The 27,942-nt window shown below is 46.7% G+C and overlaps 2 protein-coding genes across 4 annotated transcripts in view; one reads left to right on the top strand and one right to left on the bottom strand.

The window, feature by feature from the left end:
• Nucleotides 1–229: 229 nt before the first annotated feature.
• RHOD (ras homolog family member D) overlaps nt 230–27,942 on the top strand; it is a 100,573-nt gene continuing 72,860 nt past the window's right edge. For 2 of the 3 annotated variants that reach the window (XM_053287469.1, XM_053287471.1), the window contains exon 1: nt 230–343. The gene's annotated coding sequence lies outside the window, so the exon portion shown is untranslated. The remainder of the gene's footprint in view (nt 344–27,942) is intronic. The other variant, XM_053287470.1, reaches the window with a different exon arrangement.
• Nucleotides 19,151–21,990, bottom strand: LOC128341224 (mas-related G-protein coupled receptor member H-like). Its single transcript, XM_053287468.1, has 2 exons — nt 21,792–21,990; nt 19,151–20,426 (listed from the first exon to the last, which is right to left on the bottom strand). The coding sequence occupies exon 2, from the start codon at nt 20,371–20,373 to the stop codon at nt 19,351–19,353; it is 1,023 nt and encodes a 340-aa protein (XP_053143443.1). The 5' UTR covers nt 20,374–20,426; nt 21,792–21,990; the 3' UTR covers nt 19,151–19,350.

Raw genomic sequence — 27,942 nt, forward strand, 5'->3', positions numbered from 1 at the left:
CCTGGAGGGGCCCCCCAGAGGCACCTCACGTGACTCCCCATTGCCCCCTGCCCAGCCCCAAGGCCCCTCAGCCACTTGCCCTCTTCGCCGTCTCTCCTGCTTGTTCTCCTGGCCCGCTATGGAAGCAGCAGACAAGTTGCAAAGAGCTCCTTTCCTCCCACTTCTCAGCTGATCGGCGGGTGGGCGGGGCTTCCACGGAGGCCTAGTGTAGGCCTCTGTGAAGCCTGAACTCGATTAGGGCCCAAGCAAGCCAGGAAGGAGGAGGCAGCCAGAGTGGCCACCACTGTTATCTGCAGCAGAAGACCACTTGCTGCCCTGCCCAACCCAGCCCAGCATTTGCCAGGTAGAGTGTGAACTCCTTTTTGTGGTTACCTTTCCTGCCCCCCCCCCAGATATATAGGGATCTGCTTGCCATAGGGCTTTGATAATGGGGGGTGGGACTGAGAAGTCTCTGAATATTTATTTTAAAACAGCTTGGAAAATTTGCTGGCTTAAAAAAAATACTATCTAAAAAACTATTGGAACAAACAGTATTATATTTATTTTATTCATCCATTCATTCATTTATAAATACACTTATGTTCAAGTTGTTTTGCAACCCAGAAGGTCTGAGTGAGAACTGTGAAGCATGTGTGGTGCTTTTATTTTATATTTCTTGTGTGTGAACTGCTCCCCAATAACTCGCAGGGACTTCAGGGTAAATCTGGCCATGTGAATGCAGCTCCATTGCAGAGGAGATGTGTGTTAAAGGGCTTTAAAAGCCTCCTGTGAAAAACCTCCTGGAATCAAACTTGACTGAATTTGTTCAGAATTCTGAGAAAACAAACATAGGTTCACCCTGCATGGCTGAAAGTCTCCTTTGCTAATCTGCAGCGAGGGGGCCATTTTAATAATTTGTCTTTCTAGTGTGTTCTAGGCATTAAAAGTAGCACAGATGTATAGTACTCAATGTATGTCACTATATATTGTGACGTGTGCGTATGTGTATTCAGTGAAATGTATTTCCAGGCAGCATACTTAATTTGAAATATCAGACTTAAATCCTTGGGGACCTGGGGTGTGTGGAGGCCCTGGACTTTGAGGGGGGGGGCATTTTAAAATCTCGTCTCTGGGCCCACTCCAACCTTGCTACGCCCCTGTCCAGCTCACCCTCTCTCCCTTCTTAACTGTCTGACCAACTGTCCTCCAGCTGAACCTCCAGCTGCTTTCTCTCTGGCCACCATTGAACATAACGACAAAATGGGGCTACCGTTTTGGAGAAGTTTGGTTTTATGGTCATCCAAATGCGTGAAACCACAGTTTCATCACAAAAGCAAACCCAGTGTTTTTACCCCAAACTATAATCTGAACCTTGGGTTTATAGTAAGTTTCACTGCTGAAACCTCGGGTTTGAAGTCGGCATCATGTCATGCAAATTCTGCCATTGTCATAGCCTGGGGTTTTTGCTGTGGCTGCACCAGAAACCATAGAGAGGACGGCTCTGACCAGCCAAGAAATGTGTCAGCTCTATGCCTGCCACGCTTCTCGCTGGCGGGCTCTCTGGTCAGTTGCCCCATCCTCCACAGTCTGTGCACTCCTGCCATTGCCCAGTAACAGGGATGACCACGTAATAAAGGGTTCCTTGTGTGTGTGCCCCTCCCCTTCCCCAGATGGAAGCTGTCGAAATGGCTTGTATGGAAACTGCAATTAAAGGTCCAGTGTGCCGGGCAATATATGAAAGTGTACGTTGCAGACTGATCAAGTAACACAAGCAACCCAAGCAAATGGACAGATACAGACAGGACTTCTATAGGGATACATATTGTATCTTTCTTTGTACGATAGGACAACAAAAAAGTTTCCATGGACGGGGTTACTGCGGGTTCCTGAACAGGTTCGGCACATTGGTATTTTTGCCAAGTGACGTGGTATCACTCCCCTGGCATGTGTGATCTTTGTTGGGAAACAACCAAGTAGCCCAGCTCCTGGTGTCACCTGGGCTCCATATCTTTGTGCACATAATTCCACAGCCCTTTTTGCTGGAGATCTCTCCCACTGTGCCCATTTTATCATCCCATACCTTTTGTGCAGATTTACAAAGGGGCCACAAGGCTCAATGGAAAGTGGGATTTCCCCAACGTGGTTCTTTCACTTTACATGCATTGAAGCCTGGGACGTGGCAACGTGGCATCCCTGTGGCCGGGCAATGGCAGGAGGAGTGCGGAGACTGTGGAGGACAGGGCAACTGATTGGAGAGCCAGCCAGGGAGAAGTGTTGCCCCTGTGGGCCCTTGGCCCTTGCTGCCCTTGCAGGTTCCTATGGACCCTTGGTGATCCTGTGGGCCCTTGCTCCACCTGCAGGCCCTGCAGGCCCCTGTGAGTCCTTGTCAGCCATTGCGAACCCCTGCATGCTCTTGATGGCCCCTGTGGGCTCTTGCCAAAAATTGCAGGCCCCTGAGTGCCCCTCCAAGTCCTTGCCAAACCCTGCGGCCCTCCAAACCCCAGTGGATCCTTGATGCTCCTGTGAGCCTTTGCAGGTTTTTGCTGCCCCTGCAATTCCCTGCCTCTTGCTGCTATATTTGTAAAGGGGAATCTGGCAAGGCTTCCCCTTTACAAGTAAAGGGAGATTCCCAAGCATAAGGAGTGTGGTGAGCAAACGAGTCCTTACTAGGTTTTGATTCCAGGCTGTGGTGGTGGAGAGTCTCCAGAAACTCCGACAAGGGCCCGCAGGGGCTTGAGATGGTGAACAAGTGCCCAAACTGGCCCACAGGGTCTGCTGGGGCGAACAAGGGCCTCCAGGGACCTGTAATGGCTGGCAGGTAACTGCAAGGACCTGTAATTGCCATCAAGGGCCCTCGGGGGCCTGCAGGAGGCTGCAATGGCCAGCAAGGGCTTGAAGGGGCCCTCAATTGCTGGCAAGGGCCTTCAAGGGCCTACAGGGTTAGGGTTAACCCTAACCGGCAAGGGCCTACAGGTTCTAGCAAGGAACTGACAGGGTGACAGGGGCCCACAGGGGCCAGAAAGCACAATGGCCCATAGGGGACAACAAGGGCCCATAGGGGCCCACAATTGCTGGCAAGAGCCCACAGCAGCCAGCAGGGGGTAGCAAATGCATGCCAGTATATGCAATGGCAGGCAAGGCCCCGCAGGGGCCCACAGGTAGAGCAAGGGCCCACAGGGGCCCACAAGAGCACCAAGGGTCCACAGGAACCTGCAGGGGCAGCAAGGGCCCACAGGGGCCCTCAGTTTCAGAAAGGACCTGCAGGGGCCATATTTGCAGCAAGGGCCTGCAGGGGCCTGAAGGAGCCTGCAGGGGCTGGAAAGGGCTCACAGGGTCCATAGGGGCCTGCAGACACCTACAGATGGCCTCTGCTGGTCTTTGCCAGCCCCTGCAACCCTGGAGGCCCCTTGCTGGACATTGTGAAGCCCTGCAGTCCCTTGCCAGCCATTGCATACCCTTGCATGCCATTGCTGGCCCCTGCAGGTCCTGTGGCCGTTTCTGGGTCCTGTAGGACCTTCAGGCTCTTGCCAGGCAATAATGCCCCCCAAAGCTATTGCCACCCCCTGTGAGGACCTGTGGGCCCCTGCAGATACTCCGGACCCTTGCCGGACACTGCAGGCCCATGTGGACCCTGCAGACCCCTTGCACGAACCTGCAGACCCTTCCTGCGGGACCCTGCAGGCAGTTGTCAGCCATTGTGTGCCCCTGCATGCCCTTGTCGACCCCTGCGGGTTCCTGAGGTCCCTTGCCGGACCCTGCTGGACCCTGTGGACCCTGCCAACCCCTTGCCAGGACCTTCAGACATACATTACAGCCATTATGGGCTTGATGGCAATTATGGACCCCGAGGGGCCAAGGAGCCCCTGCAGCCCTTGACAGAGCCCTGTAGGCTTTTTGTCCCCTGCAGGCCCCCGTGACGCCTGCAGGTCCTTGCTGGCCCCTGCAAACCGCTGCGGCCCTTGCTTGGCTCTGCAAGCTCCTGTGGGCCCCAGTAGGCCCCTGCCAGCCATTGCAGGTGCCTACAAACCCATGCCAGCCCCCTGCAGGCCCCTGAGGAACCTGGGGGCCTTGTCAGTGCCTGCTGTCCCCTGTGGGACCTTGCCACTCTTTGCGGGCACCTGCAGACACTGCAGGCATTTGTTAGCCCCTGTGGGGCCCTGCGAATACTTGTTGGCTCTCGTTGCCCTCTGCCAGCCCTTACTTCCCCTGTGGGCTCTTACAGGCCCTTTCTGGCCCCTGCAGGCTATTGCGTCCCCCTTGCCAGTCCCTGCAGGCCCCTGTGGCCCCTGCAAACACCTTGATGAATCCTTTGCAATCCCCTGGGGGCCCCCTGCAAACCACTGCAGGCACTTGCTGCCCCCCCCTGAGTACTACCTGAGGGCCCTTGCTGCCAATGCGGGCCCCTGTGGGCCCCTGCAGGCTTTTCCTGCCAATGCAGTCCCTTTGCTTCCCCTGCCCCTTGCTGCCCCTGCGGACCCCTGTGGGCCTTTGCTACCTCTGTGGGCCCCTGCAGGCCCATGTGAGTCCTTACTGCCCCTGTGGGCTCCCGCAGGCCCTTGCATCCCCTGCTGCCCCTGCAGGCCACTGCAGACCCATGTGGACTGGCCACCTGCCAGTCCAGTAAGGGCGGCCCCTTACTGCCACTGAGGGCCCCTGCAGGCTCTTTCTGTCCCCTGCAGGCCCCTGGAAGCCCCTGCAGGACCTTGCCGGCCATTGTGTGTCCCTGCTGGCCCCTGCAGGCCCCAAAATGAGGCCACTAAAATGACTGGAGACCAGGCTAGAGAACACCTGAACACAGCCACAGCCAGCCCGGGCTACTCTGGAGGCAGCCAGTGGGGGTGGGGTGGGGTGGGGTGGGAGGGAGCTGCTGCCGCACTGCCTAATTCCCACCCACCCTCCTGCCAGTGCTGCCTCTGCCAAAGTGGAGATTCTTCCCTGCCTGCTGTCCATTGCTTCCGCCGCCGCCGCTAGCAGAAAAGGGGATGGGGGGAGTTAATCACCTTCCCTTCCTGCTGCCCACCCTGCCTTCTCTTGGCACAAGCAGCAGCAGCCTAATTGGCTCCGCTGGAGTTCTGTCTCTTGTGCTCCTCACACTCAGCATTTGAATGGAAATGCAAAGCAGGGAAGCTACAAGGAGGAAGCTGGTTGCTGGACTTGTCAAAGAAAGTGAACATTAAAAACCCTATCTGGGTTTTTGTGTGTGTGATTTGTCCCCCTCACAGTCGCTGTGTTTCTCTCTTTTCCCCCCTCTATGAAGTGTGTGTGTGTGTGTGTGTGTGTGTGTGTGTACGCACGCATTTGAAAAAAGAGACTAATCTCTCCCAGCTCCCCCACCAAGGTTTCCATAATACAAACCACATCGTCCCCATCCTACACAATTAAATCGTGAATGATGGAGGTTTTATTCTGGACCGACCTGGCATTAAACAGCAGCACCAGCAGGCCAAAGGACAAGCTGGTAAAGCAGCCAGGAACCCTCCTATTATGGGAACAGCCAGAAGAAGTGATAGGAATAAGATTTTGAACTTCTCTCAAACTCACCTTGAATACCAAACAAGGTGAGTGCCCCTGCCAAATGAGGGCACCCCATTTATGGAATAGCCTCCCCAGTGAGTTTCTCCTGGCTTCATCATTTTCTTTTAGATGCCAAGTAAATACCTTTTTGTTCACACAGGCCTTTTAAATTCTGATTTTTAAAACTGACTTTAAAAAAAGATTTTAAATTGTTTTGTATTGGGGTTTGGGGGGGCGTTGGTGTGTTGTGATTCCATGAGTTATGTATTTCTACTTGATGGTTTTATGCTGTGTTGTGAGTGGGGCTAACAAATAAAGTTGTTTATTATTATTATTTTATTATTATTATCATATTGTTATGATTTTTCTCATAACAATATGATAATAATAATAAATTTATTATTTTTTAATGGATTTTTTTTAATGGAATGTACCCATCGCTAATCCCATGCGTGGCAGCTCTCACAAGAGTTTGCAAGCAGCTGCCTGGATAGTGACGGGGCGAGAAAATGGTAGCAGCGGCAGCGGTGGTGGCTGGCTGGTGGGCGGGAGGGCACAGAAAGCACCAGCCAGGACAGCCAGCGAGGGAAAGCCCGCCTGTGGGTGGGGAGGAGGGAAAGCGCCGGCCAGGCTGGCTAGCAAGGGAAAGTGCCGCCGGCAGGGAGGGAAAGTTCTGGCATCCCAGAATGCATCCCAGATAAATTTTATCATCAATATTGTTGTTATAGGTATCACCGCAAAATGTGAGCTATTCCCAATAAAGTTGCTTTTTGTAGTTGGCGGGTAGTGATTTCTGTGGCCCCTATGGTGTTGAGGTGCTCTTCAAGGTCTTTTGGAATTACACCTAGGGCGCCAATTACCACTGGGATTATTTTGGTCTTCTTCTGCCACAGCCTTTCAATTTCAATTTGTAGATCTTTGTATTTTGTGATTTTTTTCTATTTCTTTTTCTTCTGTTCTGCTGTCACCTGGTATTGCTATGTTGATTATTTTGACTTGTTTTTCTTTCTTCTCGACTACAGTGATATCTGGTGTATTGTGTGGCAGATGTTTGTCTGTTTGCAGTCAAAAGTCCCATAATATTTTTACATCTTCATTTTCTACAACTTTTTCAATTTTGTGCTCCCTCCAATTTTTGGCTGCAGGTAGCTTGCAGATGTTCCAGTGTATCATCCTTGCTACCTTGTCATGCCTTTGTTTGTAGTCAGTCTGTGTGACTGCGATCTTTTTACAATAGCTGATTAGGTGGTCCAGTGTTTCATGGGCTTCTTACAAAGGCGGGACTTGCTATTTGTTGTTGATTTTTCTACTTTTGCTCTTATTGCATTTGTTCTTAGTGCCTGTTCTTGTGCAGCCAATATTAGACCCTCTGTTTCTTTCTTCAAGTAACCAAAGCCATTGCCAGGTCTTGGTGATGTTTGATTTTCCGGTTATATCGTGCAAATATTGGCCATGCAGTAGCTTGTTTTCCCATTTTTCTACTCGGTTCTTTACTTTTTCTTTCTTATAGTCCTGCTTTGTTTCATTGGTGTTGTATAGTTTCGCATTGTTGACCATTTGAAGTGCATCTTCTTCACTGTCCTCTATATATTCTTCAAGGCCTCTTTTTTCCTCCTCTACTATTTGATGGACTTGCAGCATTCCTCTTCCACCTGAGCTGCGAGGGAGGTATAACCTATCTACATCACTGCGGGGGTGCAGAGCGTGATTGATGGTCCTGATTTTCCTGGTCTTGCGATCTAGCGTCTCTAGCTCTGCCTGGGTCCAGTCTATTATTCCTGCACTGTATCTGATAATAGGTATAGCCCAGGTGTTTATGGCTTGTATGGTGTTCCCGCCATTGAGTTTGGACTTGAGGATTTTTCGAACTCTCCTGATGTATTCACTTCCAATTTTTCTTTTAACTTCAGTGTGTGCAATGTTATCAGCCTGGAGAATGCCCAAGTATTTGTAATGTTCTTCCTCTTCCATGTTCTTGATCTTGCTTCCATTGGGCAGTTCTATTCCTTCTGTTTTTCTTATTTTTCCTCTGTTCATTATTAATGCAGCACACTAATCTAGTCCAAACTCCATTGCTATATCGCTACTGAATATACGGACAGTGTTTAGCACTGATTCGATTTCTGATTGCGACTTTCCATACAACTTCAAATTGTCCATGTAGAACAGATGGTTTATTTTACTTGATGTTAGATGTTTGGTATCCAAGGCCTGTTTTGTTTAGTATTTGTGAAAGTGGAGTCATGGCGATTACAAACAACAGAGGGGATAATGAGTCCCCTTGGAAAATACCTCTTCTGATGCTAACCTGTCCAAGTGTCTGGCCATTGATTGTTAACTGTGTACTCCACATGCTCATTGCTTTTTTTCTAAATATCTGAATGTTTTTGCTGACACCAGTTGTTTCTAAACATTGTAGTATCCATGTATGAGGCAATGAGTCGAAGGCCTTCTTATAGTCAACACTCAGATTTGTTTTTCTTCTCTTGCAATTTTCTAAAATCATTTTGTGAGTCAGCAGCTGGTCTTTTGTGCCTCTGGTGTTCGGGCAATTTCCTTTCTGTTCAACTGCAAGCTGTTTATTGGTTAACAAGTAAATTTTAGCCCGTTGAATAACGGGCGCTAGGAAGGGAAGGGGCCGATAACCGTCCTCCCGCCCTCCCAGCTGCCCGACTTACCCTTCCCCGTACCCCCCCCCAAAGGAATAAGGGCCTCCGCGGCCGCCGGAACTGCCCTCCCAGCTGCCCGAGCCCTACTCACCCGAGTCAGCCCGCAAGAGCCGGGCGAAGTGCAAGCATGTTTTCAAAAGGTCCAGAGAGGAGCTCGCAAACAGAGCTCCTCTCTGTGCTAAGTCTCTTCCCGACTGTCGGGAAGAGACTTAGCACAGAGAGGAGCTCTGTCCGCGAGCTCCTCTCTGGACCTTTTGAAAACATGCTTGCACTTCGGCCGGCTCTTGCGGGCTGACTCGGGTGAGTAGGGCTCGGGCAGCTGGGAGGGCGGGAGGGCAGTTCCGGCGGCCGCGGAGGCCCTTATTTCTTTGGGGGGGGGTACGGGGAAGGGTAAGTCGGGCAGCTGGGAGGGCGGGAAGGTGGATATCGGCTGTGGCGGCGCTGCCGCCAGCCTCTATGCCGCAGCCGGTCTCCCCGGCCAGGCAAGGGCCCCAAGCCGCCCGGCTGCGGCGCCAGGCCTCGGTGGCGGCTCGGCCGCCACCTCGGCCGGCTTCCCCCGCCGCCTCCTCCCCCCGCCCGGCTTCGGCGGTGCGGCCATGGCTCCACCGCCGCCTTGGCCACGCTGTGTCCTCTGGCCGAGGCGGCAGCTTTGCCGCCGCCTCGGCCAGTGTCCCCCGCCACCGCTTATCCGGCTTCTTCAGGCGGCCACTTCTGGCCGCCCAAGATGGCCGCCGGGTGCTGGCGGTCGTGTCTCCCTTGGACTGTTCTGAGCGTGCGCTCTGCGCACGCGCAGAACAGTCGAGGCACGAACGCACGCTTGGTGTCCATCCACGGACGGACACCAAGCGTTTTATTAGAGAGGATAGGTGTTGCATTACTTCCTCTGCTATTATTCCAGTTAATAATTTGAACATGGTTGGCAGGCAGGTTATCAGTCTATAATTACTTGGAACTGCATCTTTTGCTGGGTCTTTCATTATGAGGTGAGTTTTCCCAGTTATTAAGCATTGTTCAATATCACTTCCTTGCAAAATGTGATTGAACTGTTTTGATCGTTGTTTATGAAGGCCTGTTAGATGTTTAAGCCAGAAGCCATGCAGTTCATCACCACCTGGTGCAGTCCAATTTTTAATTTTCTTTGCTCTTTCACTTATTAACTCTGGTGTTATTATTAGATCTTGCATTTGTTGGTTACATTTTTTGACCTCTTTTACACAGCCTGCTTTTTTATTGTAATCTGTTGGATTGTCCCATAATTTTTCCCAGAATTGCACTGTTTCTTCTTTATTTGGTATTTCTGGGTTTCTTGCAGTTTCTCCTTCTATGCTTTGATAGAAGTGTTTCTGATTTGTCTGGAATTGGAGACTCTGCCTGTGTTGTGCAATTCTGGCTTTGTATCTGCTAATCTTCTTTGACACTGCTATTATTTGCTGCTTTATTATTTCCAGCACTTCTGTAATTTTCCTTGAATCTAGATGGTATTTTTGAATCAGATACTGTTTGATGTTTTCATTCTTCAGTTTCTTATCCTTCATATCTTTCCATTTACTAGCATCTGATCTAAGCCTGACGATTTATTTTCTAATCTAATCTTCCATGTAGGTGGTTTACTACTTTCTTTATTGTTGTTGTTGTTGTTGTTGTTGTTACTGCCTTATATGGTGTGTATGTTCCTTGTGTCTTTGCCTTATATTATTAAAATATTTATATTCTGCTTTTTTTAGCAGCAAAGTTCTCAAAATGGCTTATGTAGGAAAATATATGAGAAAATGGTGCTCTATCCCATGTTCCTCCTTACAATATTCAATGATTATTTTACTTTGCTTTGTGCATGTAACAGTAGCTCATATATCAATAACTTACCCCAACTTCTTGAAAGTAGCTTCACAAAATGCTAAAATGAACATTAAGCATTTCCCCCTCTCCATCATCAAAAGTACATCCTTTTTTATCTTTTTAATACACTTTCTTCCCCATATGTCTTTGTAAGTCAGATCACAGGAAACTAATTTTAAAAAATTTTTTGGCCTTGAAATGCTTACTTATCTTTAAATCCTAAGAAATTAAGCTAACTCCCAGTATGCTATTTATTTTTATTTGTTTTAATTTTTTTTTGCTGTAACTCCATGTATGTTATTCTGCTGTCCTGTTTGAAATCAGATCAGTGGTATATATACCTAAATAGTCACATATGCTTTTTGATAAGATTGGAGTGTATGTGGCTAAAAGTCAACATATATATGTATATGTTATAGACACATATACATATACTTTATTATGACACACATCCTGTTCTTCCTCCAAAGAGTTCTTCCTTCCCACTTTTATCCTCACAACAATCCTGTGAGGAAGATCTGGAGGAGAAAGAGTGTGTCTTACCTAAAGTTCCATAGTGAGCTTCATGACTGAATGGGAAAGGATTTAAACGCAAGTCCTCAAATGCTAATCTTAACACTCTAATCTCTACACTACACTTGTTCTCAACTGTGTGGGTATTGATTGCAGGATAAATCTTATGCATGAGAAAAAGAAGATTTTTAAGAACATAAGAACAGCCCTGATGGATATGGATATAACTCAAAGCCTATCTAGCCCAGCATCCTGTTTCACACAGTGCCCCCCTCCCCAGATGCCTCTGCGAAGCCCACAGACAAAAAGTGAGGGCATGCCCTCTTTCTTGCTGTTGCTCCCCTGCAACTAGTATTTAGAGGCATCTTGCCTCTGAGGTGGAAGGTGGCCTATAGCCACCAGTCCAGCAGCCATTGATTACTCATTTCTGAAACCTCCATTCAGTAGCTATTAAATCCTCATTTTTAGCAGTGAAGCAAACCAGTGGGGAAAAGAATATTGGATACCTTTAGAGAGCATGAAGTGGTTTAATTGTCAAAATGTGGGGTCAGGCCCAGGCCCTATGGGCCCAACTCCCAGCTCCCAGATCTTTTAAGTACCTAGCAACACCTCTGCAATGGAAAGAAGAAGAAGGGAGAGTGGCAGGCTTGTCCCTGCAAAATCTGGTATTTAAAGGTATGTTCAGAATTTCTTCTAAAAATTCAAAAATAAAAATAAACCTTTCCCTGAATGTATTCTGGTGTGAAAAGTAGTGCATTCAGCTAATAAAAGTGGCAGGATTGTCCATGCAAAATTTGGTATCTGCAGGTCAGCGAGAAGTACAGTTGTCCCTCACCAACCATGAGGGTTCCATTCCTAGGAACCCTCATGGTTGGCAAATTTGTGGTAGGGAAGTCATTTCCTTCAATGGGAGAGAGGGGGTTAGAGGAACTGGAAGTGCCAAAGTGTCTGAAAATACACCAAAAAAAGGTTTTTAAAAATCCCCTATGACTCGGGAACAGATCCCCTGACCCCGGGAAATGACCACATTACCCCAGAAATAACCCCCCTGAACCCTAAAAATCAACCCCCAACCCCCCAAAATCAACACCAAACCCCCCCAAATCACCCCCTGACTCCCGGATATCACCCTCTGACCCTCAGATTGACCCTGTGACTGTGGAAATCAGCCAAAAAAGGCAGATTTTTTTTTAATGGTGCCAGCCATGAGTACTCAAGTCGCGGTTGGCCAGATGGGTGACAGTTTGCCAGTCGCAGACACTCAAATCTGCGAGTGGCAACCCCACAATTGGCAAGGGACAACTGTGTGTTCAGAATTTCTTCTAAAATATTTTTCAACCTTTCTCTGAGCATTCGGGGAGTGAGGGGGATACAGGCTTATGGTGTCATCCTGAGAATTAGCAGGAGAATAGGAAATGGAGTTGTGAAAGTAAAGTCACTAAATCACAATGAAAGGGAAACAGAGAGAAAAGAGTTACTTTAACTAACCTTTCTCTTCCCCTCCTCTGATCTTTCAAAGATTTGTGGCAAAAGTTTACAGATTCAGTAGCTGACTGTGAGAAGATCAGCTTCAGCAAGTTAGCTATCTTGTAGCTATAATGTAGCTGCCCTTGTAGAAAGGTTTTTGAAAATATTTCCTTTCATCAAGACAAGACACTTAGATTATGAGGACAACCATCTCCTGCACACTGTCATCAGCAAAGTGCTTGCAGAGCATTATATAGCATATATAGAAACTGCGTCATCCTTTTTCCTGCTCTTGAGCAAAGCACTCTTCACTATTTTCTTCAGAACTGCACCTTTCTTCTGAGTCAGGTGCAGTTAGTGATGTGTTTGGTAAAGGTCTCCTTCACTGCCTTTACGTTCATCTCTTCATCATTCTATTTGCTCTTGTAGTTCTTCAACCCAGCCTCCAAGTCATGGGGACTTTTTACATCTGTGCAGATTCTTCTTTACATTCAATGTAAGTCTGTCTATATCTAAGATACAGAATGTTCTGCTGGTACAGAGAATACAGTGAGGCTGTCAGCCAGGAAAAGCAGCAGTTCATGGTTATCAAGGCTTGTGAGGAAGCCTCTTGCTGACTTTTCTCTTGGGTTCTAGAAGCACACAGAACATGCATTAGGGATATGCAAGAACTGGTTCAGCACTCCTTTTCTAGAGGAGGTCCAGTGTTCAGAAGTCCGACGTTCAAGCTGGTTCAGAGGCAGGGGTCCTTTAAGGGGCAGAGAGGATGCCCTTACCTGTCCCGCTGCTTTCCCCCCACTGGCGCTCTCCCCAAAAGTGTTGGTGTGGGGCTGCAATGTACCTGCTTGCAGCCCCAGTGAACGTCATACCAGAAAGAGCCGATGAACATGTGCGTGCTTGCTGTGTTGCATGTGTGTCAGCCATTTCCGGTACAACGTTCACCGGGGCTGCAAGCAGGTATGCTGCAGCCCCGCACCAACACTTTTGGGGAGAGCGCCGGCGAAGCAGTGCAGCAGGTAAGGCCGCCCTCCCTGCCTCTTAAAGGATCTTTCCCCACCACCACCACCACTGCCTTCCAGGAGTGTACATACCAGTTCGTGCACATCCCTAACATGCATACCAGGATGTTAGAACTGCATTGAGAAGACTGGAGGTGAATTCAGTTAGTTGAATGCAAAAACCCTTGGCAGCCTTATCAGATTAATTAGCATTAGATTTGCATACCACCTTTCAACAGAAAAGGTCACAAAACGGTTTACATTAAAAAAGAATAATAATTTAAAAAATGGTTCCCTGTCCCAAAAAGGTTCACAGTCCAAAAAATGAACACAAGATGCACCTGTAGGGAAACTGTGCTGGGACTGAACAGGAGCATTTGCTCTCCCTCTGCTAAATATACAGGAACATAGGAAGCTGCCATATACTGAGTCAGACCATTGGTCTATCAAGCTCAGTACTGTCTTCACAGACTGGCAGCGGCTTCTCCAAGGTTGCAGGCAGGAATCTCTCTCAGCCCTATCTTGAAGAAGCCAGGGAGGGAACTTGAAACCTTCTGCTCTTCCCAGAGTGGCTCCATCCCCTGAGGGGCATATCTTCCAGTGCTCACACGTCTAGTCTCCCATTCATATTCAACCAGGGTGGACCCTGCTTAGCTATGGGGACAAGTCATGCTTGCTACCACAAGACCAGCTCTTCTCCTTCACTTCAAAAGTTGCCTCTCACCAGTGGACAGCAAGCCATGCTGTTGTCAGCAGCCGCTTGTCAGAGTTCACGGGTGCAAAGCCTTGACTTGTGGAAAAAAGAACACACCTCAAAACTGTTGAAAAATATGACTCACCAGTGGCATAGGAAAGTTGGTAGCTGCCCTGGGACAGGCTGGGGGTGGGCAGGGCGCTGTGCCCTTTTTGACACCGCACCTGCTATCAGGCCTGCTGCTAACCCAGCACCAGCAATGCCCGAGCACTTTCTTCGTCAGCCCAGCAGGGTACTTCTTTCCTCTCCCTTGAAGAAAGCACTTGCCAACAGTGTTGCCTCTAAATTTTTTCTTCTGTGTGCGGAATGAGTTTTGTTCTGGGCAGCAGTATCAAGGCAGTGTGTGCACATGTGCATTCAGAGTGGGGCCTTCCTGATTCAGCCTGAGTGGGGTCTAAAATTAACTGAATGGACATTTAAAAATCTTGTGAGCACAGGTGCATGCATTTTAGGGCCACACATCCATGCTTGAAGCCCGCAATGTCTTCTGCGCTGGTGTGCCTCAGCATCAGGGGATGTACTTGGGTGAGGGTGCCCCCAGACCCACACAGACTAGGCATATCTCCCCCCACAATTTCCCTCTGTGACTCACTTCCACAACTGAGTTACTCCCTGACTGCCATGCCAGATTGGACCTATGCACAGCACACCAAATCTTGAGGATGGGCGCAAGTTTGGTGTCTGAGCTCCCTTCATGCATCCTTTCCAACTTGGTCCACAAGCTATTCCTGCACCTACATTGGCACTTGCTCCATCTGTAACTAGAGAGGACCCAAAGGTGATGGTGAACATCACACTCTGGTTTTCCTACTTTCCATATTTGTGCATGCAGACTTCATGGCAGCACATATGCCCTTTTGCCTCGATCTTGTGCCTCAGCAGTGCCAAGGAAGTGCTGCTCTTCTTCCCGTGAGTCTGTCACCACCTTTGCCATAACATAAATTTTGTCCATTTGGGTTCTGTCAATAAAGGGGGCCCGTTCACAGCTCGGTGGTGGAGCGGAGCATCTGCTTAGCGTACAGAAGGTCCCAGTTTAATCCCTGGCATCTCCAGGTAGGGCTGAGAAAAATCCCTGCCTGAAGTTACTGTCAGTGATTCCAGACATTACTACTGAGCTAGATGGACCAATGAACTGACTCAGCAGATGGCAGCCTCCTATGGTCACAACACAGAGGCAGAAGAAAACTCTCCTCAAAAATGTTGTGTGCAGTTCACAATGCACCCAAGAAATTCATGGGTCTTTGGAGTGAGGTATTGAAGTTTGTTGAACCCAATACTTTTCAGCCCATTCCCATTCATACTAAATGCATTCACAATCTTTGCCACTACTGCACAGCTAGGGAATAAATTGGCAGATAAGGTCAGTCTTTTGGCATCATTGTTTACGTAAATCATAACAGAACCAATCAAGATCACAAGTTCCTCTTGCACTTTCATTACTACTTTCCATTTGTCTGCATTGCATTGCCTGCACTTTTGGAAATGGCATCAGTCAGAATGCTTTCAGTGCTTCTTTATGAAAGGTACTTTTAAAATGTTCTTCCATGATTGCATCACAGGAAATTGTCTCGCTCTCTTGGGCCACTACAGAAAACTTATAAGTCTAACACATTTTCACAAGATTGGGCACTGTGCAAGACTCAGATCTGCCATTGTGTTGAACACCTTTATGGATGTGAATCAAGCAGTGTTCTTTGAAACTGGATTTCTTTCAGAGAGGGTACTGAAGTAAATATCACCTCTTCACTGTGGTCCTCTTTAATCACATCTGATTCCATTAACTAACATATGACAACTATCTTGGTCAAATCCCACTTACCAGCAATAATTTCAAGCCTATAATTTCAATAATTTCAAGCCCTAGCCTATGTGGCACTGATCCTTGGTGCTGGAAGCCATTCAAAATTGTTCTGGCACTTAAACTTAAACTGGATCATTAACAGTGGTTGGTCACAATGTTCATTTAGCAGCAGCAACAGCGTCCACTCCTGAGGCCTCGCCATCAACATCCCATCATTCCACCTCCCATTCCATTTCTTCACAACTTCCTGAGATGGTAAACATCTGGCCTGTGGATCTTATGAGATTGGAATTCTGATTTTCCCATTCCTGAACTCACTCTGCTTCCTGGAAACCTGGAATGAGTAAACAGAACAATCTCTCTCTACTCCTCCCAGAATGAAAAATAAATGCATTCAGCTTGAAGAGTTCACACTGAGGGGTCAGTGAGAATGCTAGCAGACCTGCTCAACTTAGGAACCACAGCTGTTTTTGAACTACAGCTCCCATAATCCCCAGCTACAGTGGCCAATAGCCAGGGATTATGGGAATCGTAGGCCAACATCTGCAGGAGGGCCGAAGTTGAGCAGCCCTGCTAGGCACTACTTACAGAAAGAAGTTGTCCTGTCCGACAGCTTTTTAAAAACTTTATAGGACCATAGGAAGCTGCCTTATACTGAGTTAGACCATTGGTCCATAGCTTAGTAATGTCTGCACTGACTGGCAGCGGCTCTCCGAGATTTCGGACAGCAGTCTGTTCTTATAAAGTTAAATGTTCCTTTCCGCTCCCTTTTCCTTTTATAGGCTTTTGTTTTCTCCCTCCACTGAGGTGGCAGCAGAATGGCAGGGGGTCTGTACAATCAAGGGAATATGAGGCAGGATGAGGGAAAAAGCTTTAGAGGGAATGTGAGGCAGTGGTGAGATGGTAAATGGTTGCTGACCAGGCAAATGGTCCCCACGCATGCCAGGAGGCCATAGGTGTACTGGCGTTGTGCGGAGACAGCTGGGAGAGAGCACCGCCAGCACATCAAAATAGCTGGGAGGCGCACTGCTGATTCAGGTAGTGGCGGTGAGCAGCAGGGGAGCAGATATGCACCTGCTCTTCTCCATTTTAAAGGTGCAGGGGATGTGTTATGAATCGCCCTTCAAATTTTGATTCGTGCACATCCCTAGAGTGTATATTCTGTAACAGGGACATATTGTGTATATAGAGTGTATATTCTGTAACGGATTGCTCCTCCCCCTAATAGACAGACAGATACAATGAATTACACTTATATGCTGTCTTTCCTCCATAGCACACAGCAGTGTATAGACATTCTCCTAGCCAGGTTGCTTAAAACTTGGTCAAACCTGGGGTCAAAATGGGGTACAAAACTGTACCCCATTTGAGAAGGAAAACCATAGTTATACTTCATGTTCTGTGTTCTGCAACTCCATCTTCCAGGATCGACCTTAATGAAGTTAAATGCCTTATGGTGTTTCATTCACCACCTCCCAGTAATATTGTCTAAATGTGCCCTTTTTACTTATATGGATAGTGGTATCAGTGACTCCAAGTGCACTACTTATTACCTGAAAGTACTATGCACTTATGGCACTGGGAGCCAGAGTGACCCCACAAAATACAGTCATAAAACTGTAGGCACACTTTATGTCCATAGATGCTTAGACTGGAACCTGTTTCTTCCACGTCTTGTAGAGAAAGAGTATAGAGACTGAACAACAAGATCTTTCCTAGATTCATAATAGAATAAGAGCTCGCTCAGTAAAAATTCAACGCCTTACTATTCAATTGTTGGGAACTCCAGATGTTGCGGAACTACAACTCCCATCATCCTCAGCCACAATAAATTTATAAATTATGAATTTATAAAATAAATCCTGGGGATGATGGGCGTTATAGTTCAGCAACATCTGGAGTACCACAGGTTGGGAACCCCTAATTTATGAGAAGAAGTAAAATAACAAAGACCACACCGAGGTACATGTCATCCCACAGTGTTATTGACAGGACTAGTACAGATTAGGTTTCAGGGCATAATGCACTCTCCCGTAGAACACCCATTTGCAGATGGAAAAGGGTGGACACTGGCCAGGCCTTTGTCCTCTAGCTTTAAAGACATGAGGGAGGGGGTGATCTGGGCCCAGGCAACTCCGTAGTTCAAAAAGTATTCTAATTTCCTCCCCTCTGACTGGTAAGATGCAAAATGGCCCTATCTCCTGAGTCAGATAAGATTAGGGAAATGGTGAAGGGAAGGTCTGTTAGATGTGGAATGATGCTCTCGCTTCAGGATGATAGAGGTCTGTGTTTGTCACACAGGTTTTTATTATTATTTTTCCTTCTCAAATGGGATATGATCTACCCCTATTTTGACCAAAGGTTACAGGGCTAGACTAGCTGTACTTCTGCACCAGGAGACATCAGCCTATTCACTGGACCAGATTTTATCCAAATGATCCAAACATTTCTATTTATGACTTTTGTTTCTGGGTTTTTTCTCATGTCAGCCTTCAGATTAATCTGTAACAAAATGGTTGTTATAATCAATTGCCTTATCATATATTTGGAACTTACAATGCTTTGACATTGTAAGTAAACAAGATGCTAATAAAGACCTCCATCATCCTCAGCCACAATAAATTTATAAATTATAAATTTATAAAACAAAGAATTTTCAACTTCCTCCAGAAGTTCCAGTTTGATTAAGGATTTAACTATCTGTTTTTATACAGATAGTTTAACAGGAAGAATTTATCTTCCTGTTTTTTAAAAATAAATTTTCTTCTGCTTTTTTAATTGGGAGGAAGCATGACAAAATTTGTCAACAACTTACTTTTCAGAACTACATTCAGATTTGAAAGACAAATTCAAATGAACATAATTCAGAAAAGACCCTAATATTTCAACTCGAGTCAATTTTCAAGTCATTTCTCACTCAGATTGTGAGATTATTTGCTGGAATCCAAAAGCATACATCTTGATCACCAGCATTCTGAGTATTTTCTCCATGATTACTATTGAAGTAGGTATGTGCCACCCTCTCCCCTTGCTAACACCTACCTAGATCTTTTTCTGCTAGCAAGGGAAGAGTCTCCAAGGTAGTCCATAGAACTGGTATGCTGGAGTGGCAAAGTATATCTAGGATGGCATTATAAGAGAGGACTATTCTAGAGGAATTGTGCTGGCCATTCTAGAACAGCAATACCATCTGTGTTGTGGGAAAATAAAGGTTTTGGAAATATCTCTTCCTGAGACATTCCAGGAAACTCTGTATCCACACCACTGGATTATCACTCTGTTCTTTTCATTCCTTAAGAGTGGACCTACCTCACTCACTTGGCTTTAAGCATGATTTAATGATCAGTCCAGACTGACAAAATTCGGTATGCTATTGCATTGTCTCCAGATATCAGAGACATTTTTCATCAGAATCATTTCCTATTTTTTTAAAAAAAATCCCCATTAGGACCTGCATTGATTTGGACCCGATTATCAGTTCGATTTGATGAGATGAACAGCCCTAATACTTGCATTATTTCAGTAATTCTTGCCACAAGCACTTTTTATGGATTGAAAATTATAGATTTCAGACCTCATGGTAGAAATCTTCATTTCTGTACATGTAAACAGTACTCTCTATCTTTCAGTGATGTTTATTCATTTAAAAGGATATACACAGAGTAATAAAACATTAAAGTGGACAACATTTTCACAAGCTTTGAGTTCTTTCCCACACACAAATACACAATTTTTGTTGTCAAGTATGACTGTTGTTAAGGTGCCAAGTGGGGAATATGAATGAATATACATTGCAGATACTATAGGTTTTCATTTCTGTTAAGAGCCCACTTCACTCAAAGGTAACGGAGGCCTCTGGTCTTCTGACTTTGTCTGTTTCTCATCTCCATGTTGGGTATTGGAGACCTTCCCTGTCTCTCTAGAATCTTTCTCCTCATTCAGGGCCCTTTGCAGGATGAAGTTGAGAGACTCCTTGAACCATTTCTCCCTGCGGCTTCCTACTAGAAAGTAAATGACTGGGTTGATGCTACTGTTCACAGAAGCAAGCAAATAAGAAATTTCAGGGAACTTAGAATGTGCAAACCCTATCCGTAAGTGTTTTGCACTGAGAGGAATAGCAAAAATGGAAAAGAAGAGGACAGTGAGTAAGATTGTTCTATAGAGGTGTCCTGGTTGGCGTCCCTGGAAGTAGCACCTCATCTTAATGAAAAGTATCAGGCTGGACAGAATCATGATGGGGGTGAAGATGTAAAGGTTTGCAATAACGATTATTGTGCTCAGATGTTGACACAGTTGTTCTATAGTTAAAGAATAAGAGAAAATATTAATGCCTGCCAGTAGGATGGGAAAGGACCACAGCACCCCAGTTATAGCACTAGACAACCACTTGGGGCGGTGGAAAGAGTACCAGAATGGGGAAATGGCACAGAGACACCTCTCCATGCTGATGGCTGTTAGGAAGTACATGCTAGTGCTGTATAAGTACAATTCCAGCCTGAACAATGGGCACATCTGTGTGCACCATGGAAAATTACAGCCACGAAAATATTCAGCAGTAAACATTATGACAACAAAGAGGCAGCAAAGGAGAAAGCCAAAGTCAGCCACTGCTAAGCTGAAGACGTAGAAAATGAAGAAGTTCTTTCTGAGGTGCCGTCTGAGATACCAAAGGACAATCCCATTCCCCAGTAGGCCAAAAAGGCAGATGAACTGATTGATGATGTAGACAATCCCTTCTTCAAAAGTGTGATGGAGACATTGGCATTCAGTATTGTTATTAGGTGTCCAGCAAGAATTACTTGCTTCTGCAGAAGACGTTGTTGGTGTCATCACAGCCATCATCGAGCCTCTGTTGGGGAATGGTCGCGTCTTCCTCTTCCCTAGTCGTGTTTCACCTGCAGGCAGGGAGAAGGTGGAGGCAATAACTAGACTGCATTCACATGGTGATGGTTGCTGTCAATTCATGGAATAGATAACTGGAGAACCATGAGGGCCTAGTTTTGTTGATGGTGAATAGCCCAGACAACATGTTTTGGATGAGCCTTGGAAATGAAGTAAGTATGCTTCATCCCACATATATTGATGTGAGATTAGACAATATGTTGAAGCATTGACAAGACTGAGATGCATATGATCTAACAGGATTGGGTCACTGCCATTAGTCACCCCTTGGTGGCAAAGGGTTGTGTCAGTCCTTCCAGACCTGACATGGAGGCTGAGTCCAGATGGCTGTTTCGTCCAGTGCTTTTACTGCTACAGCTAAATCAGAAATGTAAGTAAGGCCAAAATAGAGAAGCATGAGTACATCTTCCTGGCACACTGCCATTGCCTTTGTCAGGATGTCAGCCCTGTCTAACACGGAACTGTTCCAAGTACACAACACCTTCTAGCCCTGTCTAGCACTGATGCTTCAGTAACCAGCAAAAGGAACTGACCTCATCCCTATGCTTGATGAATTAGTCCAGCTAATTCATCAAACCCATGCATTTAATTAATCAAGGCTCCAGGAATTTTGCAAATAAACCCTGCCCTCACTGCTGTCTTACCCTTGCACTCAATAATGTTTAGCAGATAAAGGAGTTTCCCCTTTTGTTTTCTTTGACACGCATGCATTTTAGAGCCCTCAGCCTATTTTTCTAATGTAAGCGTTTATTTAAACTATAACTGCACACCTCTCCCAAAGGTTCAAACCAGATACCAACAGACAGTCACAGACAGAAAGACAGCATAAAATAAATAAATAAAGACAGAAAGACAGCATAAAATAAATAAATAAATTGAATGAATGAATGAATGAATGAATGAATAGTACAGGGGTGGCCTAACTGAGACTCTCCAGCACTTGTGGAACACATCCCATCACAACCTTGTCTGCAATACATTGTGGCTGGCAATGATGGGAGTTGTAGTCCAACAACAGCTAGAAAACCTCAGATTAGTCAACGCTGGCAAAATCATGAAAGTCTCATTTTCAAAAGCAAAGACCAAGCTTTAGCTATGGCATTACTTGGAAACAAACTTCCACAGTTGTACAGCAGACACCATGAATGACTCTGTATGCACCTTTGTAGTTTTTACCTGTCACTCAGATGGCATTGTTAAAAAAGCTGCTCTCAGTGAGAAGGAGATAAGAGATACAGGCTTATGCGGCAATCCCGAGAATTAGCATGAGTATGGGAAATGGAAAGCTAGAAAGCAAAGGCACTAAATCACAACAAAAGAAAAACAGAGAGAAAGTCACTATTTCATCTAATCTTTACCTCTGGTCTTTCAAAAAAGTGTGGGGAAAGTTTACAAATTCGGTAGCTGGCCGTGAGCAGATCAGTTTCAGCAAGTTAGTTATCTTGTAATTATAATGCAGCTGCTCCTGTAGAAATGTTTTTGAAAATATTTCCTTTTATCAAGACAAGAAACCGAAGATTATTGCTCTGAACCATGATAACATCCATTTCCTGCAGACTGTCATCAGCAAAGTGTCTCTTCTGTGCTGGCAGGACAATATATAGAATCCTCCCACTTCTGCTATTGAGCAATGAGTGGTTTTACATTCTCAAGTATAATCACGGTACTTCCTCACTATTGTCTCGGAAGTTACAAGATTTGCTCAGCCAGGTTCCCATATAACCCAGATGGTGTTGTTGCCAAACTGTTGTGCATTTCAGTGTTGCCTTCCCATCTTTTTTAGCCTACTTTCCAATAGGCTTATGAGATCACTCAGCATTCTGTGTGTGTGTCCATGTGCCCATGTGTCTGTGTGTGTGTCCGTGTCCCCCCACCATCAACTTTGCAACGCCTGGACCAATATGAACCAAATCGGGTACAGTTGTAAGGATACAGAGGGACACCTCAACAGCGTAGTTTGTGATGATGTCATCCACCCCGATCCAAGATGGCGGCCATGTAAACTTTTGAGGTACAAGTGGGCTAACTTGTGAACCGCTTAACCAATTTGAACCAGATTTGTTACAGCTGTAGGGACACATAGGGATGCCCTAATGGCATGGTGTGTGATGATGTCAACCACTTCAATTCAAGATGGCAGCCCTGTAAACATCTGAGGCTCAAGTGGGCTAATTTGTGGACTGCCTAACCAATTTGAACCAAACTGGGTACAGTTGCAGTGAGTGACACACAGGGACACCTCAGTGGTGTAGTTTATGATGATGTTATCTACCTCAATCCAAGATGGCAGACTCATGAACATCTGAGGCACAAGTGGGCTAACTTGTCAACCACTTAACCGATTTGAACCAAATTTGCTACAGCTGAATGGACACATAGGGATGCCTCAATAGTGTAGTTTGTGATGATGTCACCCACCCTGATCCAAGATGGTGGGTGCATAAACTTTTGAGGTGCAAGTGGACTAACCTGAGGACTGTCTAACCAATCTGAACCAAATTTGGAACAGCAGTAATGAATGACACACAGGGAAACCTCAGTGGTGCAGTTTGTAATGATGACATCCACTCCAATCCAAGATGGTGGACACATGAACATTTGGACATTTGAGGCTCAAGAGATCTAACTTGTGGACCTTGATTTGCACCAAATTTAGTCCAGATGTAGAGACAGTGAAAGAAAAGTAGGCTGATTAGTTTTTACTAGAACAACTTGTTAAATACCCGGACTGTGGCAACTTTTCTCACTTTCAGTGCAATGGCAGCACCAGCCTTTTACATGTAGAAGCTCTTTACATGAGCAGCCCTAGTTCATTGCACAGTGCATTGTGGGATATCTGGAGGCTGGGATGCATTTTCCCAGCCTCCAAAATGCCACACAGCTCACAAAAGCGTCAGTCATCTGGGCTCGTGGCCTGGTACCATACCGGATTGTCTGGGGGAAGGTAGGTTCTAGTCTTCCTTTCCCCCTCTCACCCTCCGCGATGTTCTCAAAGGGTGTGTGAACAACTGCAAAGACTGACAAACTGCTCCTGATGCACCTAGCAGAACGATCTCTGAGGCAGTTCCTGATGTGGTTGCTAAAGCTCAGCCTTTCTAAATTGCTTCCCTGTGACTGGATCTCGCAACAGTTTTGTTTTTATTTGAATGCAGCCTTGCAGAGCTCCAAATCTGATCAGAACAGTGGCACTGGGAGAGGCAGTTCTATTCTCTGCCCCCTACCCACCCTACATGCTGTTTTCCTGATAATTAAAAAAGAGAGTACTAGGGAGTTCCTCATTAGAGCAGAAGTCTACAGTTTGTTCAAGAAAGTTAAATTACATTCTGAAGTAGCAACAGGTATCTGAGTAATCATTTGTGTGCAATCATGCAAAAGGCTAGCTTGCTGGTCTAAATCACCCTGCTGAATGGTAAGAAGAATTTTACTGCACATCAGATGCAGTTGTGTGGTAGTAAAATGGCCTCCGTGAGTCCATTTGAATGGACTCAAATCAACATCTGAGAGTGGCAGGTCTCCTTTCTGTGTAGCTGGTAAAGGTACAGAATCGAAATCATCTTAGAGTCTGGACCTGGGAACCCTTTACTCTGTTAGACAACTCTCTTTGGTTGAAAAGAGGCTTTTTCGGTTGGGGGAATGTTGGGTATGTATGTGAACTCATAGTGCCTTTGTGTCAGGAGACAGGAGTATTTTACCGTTTAAAAATCTCAATGGTATTTTTCTGCAAACTTTCCTAACATGAGGAGGAGTGTTTCAAGCCATATTTTAGCCACTGCAGCTCAGCCTCACAATTCCTGGGGAAATCACAATTATATGTGAAAAAAAAGGGCCTAATAATTTATAGCCAATTAACAATTCCAGTTTTTCTAGACAAAGTCCGTATTTGCATGTAACGTGAAAGCGGAGGTTGACAAACACACAGTTAATTTTTGCAACTGCAAATCGCATCTCAGATGTACGCCCAACCACAGTTCGGCAACTTCCGGTTTCTGGACAGGGTACCCTCCCTCCTGCTCTCCCTACCTCCCGCCTTTAAACTGGCATTGTCTTTAAGTCTTTAAACTGGCATTGCAGGTACAGGTGTTTCCTGGCAATGACCATGTGCTATTCTCACCGGGTTTAAGGGCAGCGTGCCCTTCAAACACCATGCATCTGCCTGCCTTGGCAATGGGCCAGTGGGAGATGCTCCCAGGCATGTCTTGCAAAGGCTGCTCGTACTTTCCGCACTTCCCTGCTGCTGCCAACAATCCTCTGGAGCAAGACCATGGGGTCCACCTGCACAGCATTTCTGTCATCGCTGGATGCCTCACTGCTACCACTCTCACCCTCTGGATGTCCGGGCAGATACTCATGCTCCTCTAGCAGGATGTCTCCCCTTGTCTCACATATGTTGTGCAGGATGCAGCAGGCCATGATAACCTTTGGCACAAGATTCTCGTCCACATTCAGCAAGGTGTAGAGTGTGTGCCACGAGGCCTTCAGACTCCTGAATGCCTACTTGACCATGATTCTCATGCTGCTGTGCCTGAAGTTAAAGTTCCTCTGGAAGGCCCCTCTGGTTTTGCAATAGGGAGTGACCAGCCACTCCTGGAGGCTGTATCCCTGGTCCCCAAATATCACTGGCTTCACCTGTCACCCCCCAATCTTCACAGGTGGCACATTTACCCAGGTCCCAGAATGCAGCTTTGAGGCCAGGGGAGAGGTCCAGAAGACTGCACTATAGTGGCTTCTACCTGACACCCCAGCGTAGACATCCACCCCGTAGAGTCTACTACAGCTTGCAGGGTCATGGTGTAATTGTGCTTCTGTACTGTACTCCTCGTGGTGTTGAGGAAGTGCTAAAATATCCATGTGTGTGTCATCTATACACCCAATGATACCTGGGAACCCCTTCTGTAGGAACCCCAACATCACCTCCTGTGGGTTGCCCATGTGGATCGCATCCACAAGGAACAGTTTGATCAGCAGGTTGACCACTTCTTGTACTATCTCATTGACTACCGATGTGCCAACCACAAACAAGTTGCTCAGTGCCTCATAGTTGGAGTTGGAGGCCAGCATGTGAATCATTAGGGTGAGCTGCTTGTGCACTAGCACCACGTGGCACATCACTGTATCCTGCCGACAGAGCACAGGCTCCATCTCGCTAGTGAGAAAGTCAAAAGTCCTTCAAGACATTCTGAAGCTGTCCCACTCATCCGCATCCCCCATTGACCTCCAGGTGCTGTCGTACCTTGGCAGCGCCCACCTCCTGTACGATATCCAGTCTTCCTGCAGAAGGTAGAAAAGTGAGGAGAGGGCTGCCACATTTCTTTGGACAGTCTGCATGGCAACCCTGGAGTGCACAATCAGTCCGTCGCATCTCCTTGATACTGCAAGGAACCTTGTTGGCTCCTCACAGGCAGCTGCTGCCCTGTGGGGCACAAGCCTTGTAGTGCCTGCAGCAACTGCCTCCTCTTCTGGGCTCTGTGTCTAGCTTTCTCCTCCATGGTGTTGAGGACCATCTCCATTGCACTGTGGACTGCAATGCTGGGTGCTCTGCCCACCATTGCAAAACTATCCCTCTCTTGCTGCAAGGAAGGTGGGGTGATGGTGCACACCCACATGGGAGCTTTTGCACAAGGCACCCGCTTGGAGCATCCAGGAAGTTGGGTGTGGGTGGGAGTGCCTGCCCACCAACCTCACACAGTGGCAAGGAAGGGGACTTTTCGCCTGTGTAGGATTGTGGCTTGCAGTGTGTGCCAGCTGCTTGATCTTGCACTTCCTGGTCACGAAGCATGTGGATATGGGCTGTTCCTCAGCCTCTTCATTCAACCTCACATAGTTTCAGGAACACCTCCCACCTGCCTATGTCTGAATGTGTGTACATCCCCTCTCCTGCATGGCCCAAGTTCCCTGCCCATCAATTTCCTCCTGGCCCAGGAAACTTGCCCAACATGGACAGGAAGCAATAGCAAGCCTTTCTGCCTTTTTATTGTACCTCTGGCTCACTTAACAACAAAGTATGTATGGGGTTTTTCACCTTTCCCTCACCTTATTAAAAATATTCATATGCAGTTATTTAGCAACAAAGTTCTCAGAATAGCTTAAATAGCAAAATATGAGGAAATTGTTCTTTTTCAACATGTTTCCCCTTATAATCATTACTGTTTTATTTTGCTTTGTGCTTGTAACAGTAGCTCATATATAAATAACTTACACATTGGACCGGGTCTCACGATCAGTGAGACCCAGTTTGGGGCAGTGAGCGGGGAGAGTGGGCTAAGCCCGCTCTCCCCACACACGAGCGGAGAGGGAGCCCTGGGCGGCCGGATCGGCCGCCCACACAATTGCCAGCTCCATGATGGAGCCGGCGGGGACTGGGGGGAGTGGGGGCCAATTGGCCCCCTCAAGCTCCAGCATGCCCTGCGCGAGCTGGCAAGACCCCCGGAGGTGGCTTTTCGCCTCCCCTCCAGGAGTATCTTTGTGAGTAGGCGCGGCACGAAGCCGCACCGCAGCTACTCACGATCTTCAAAACCAGGTTCGTGGAGCGCTCACTCTGCAAACCTGGTTTTAGGGCAGGGGTTCTTGAGTGGGTTACCCGCTCTAGAACCACCGGACTCGCGGCCAAGCCCGGTGGTTCTCATGATCGAAGAAAATCAGGCTAGCGGAGGCTAGCCTGATTTTCTTCGATCATGAGAATAGCCCCATTGTCTTTTAATGGACTAAAATACCCCACTTCTTGGAAATAGCTTCACAAATGGCTAAAATGAACACTAAGCATTTCCCCTCCCCCACCAAAAGTATGGTTTTCATATACTTCATATATGACATTCTGCTGTCCTGTAAGAGATCAAACAGGCCTGCTTCCTGCTGCACTAGGTGTAAAAAAAAGACTGTTTGAATTTGCTTCAGAGTTTACATGCTTAGGATTGGAGTGCATGTGGCTAAAAGTCAACATATACATATATTGTATTATGACACACATCCTGTTCTTCCTCCAAAGAGTTCAGGGTAGTGTACATGTTATCTGTATGGGAGTGAGTGAGTAAAGAGAGAGAGTGTGGGCGGGGGGGGGGAGGAGACTGGTCTGCTTTCTGGTTTGGAATGATCTGCTAGAAGGGTGGGGTGGGGGGGACCAATCCTCCAGAAGAGCTATAGGAGTTTCCTTTTTTCCTCTCCATCCCTTCTCAGATTACTTTGTAGAATGTGGGGTTTGCGTGGTGGGTGGTTGAGTTCCTGGTGATTTGTTTTCTGCTGGAAAGGGTTTTTAATTCTATTTTTCAATGTGTTTTTTTGTGAGGAGGGGCTGAAAACTACTGGTTTCCTCCCTGAAAAGGCTTATTTTCCAATACAGAAACTGTATGCGGGCATTACACACAATGTTGGTACATGTGTTGGAAGTTAAGGACTTTGCGCTGTCTCTTGTCTCAGACAGTGGAGGACAGACTAGTGAGTCAGAGGGCTAGAGGGTCAAGACATTGGTCATCCCTTCTCTACTGCTCTGCCCTTTGGAATGTAGATTGCTAATCT

Source organism: Hemicordylus capensis, chromosome 1, assembly GCF_027244095.1.
Source record: "Hemicordylus capensis ecotype Gifberg chromosome 1, rHemCap1.1.pri, whole genome shotgun sequence".
NCBI classification, from domain to species: domain Eukaryota; kingdom Metazoa; phylum Chordata; class Lepidosauria; order Squamata; family Cordylidae; genus Hemicordylus; species Hemicordylus capensis.

Bases quoted from the DNA above. Each gene is read 5' to 3' on its own strand.
- LOC128341224 (XM_053287468.1), bottom strand. From the start codon at position 20,373: ATGATGGCTGTGATGACACCAACAACGTCTTCTGCAGAAGCAAGTAAT.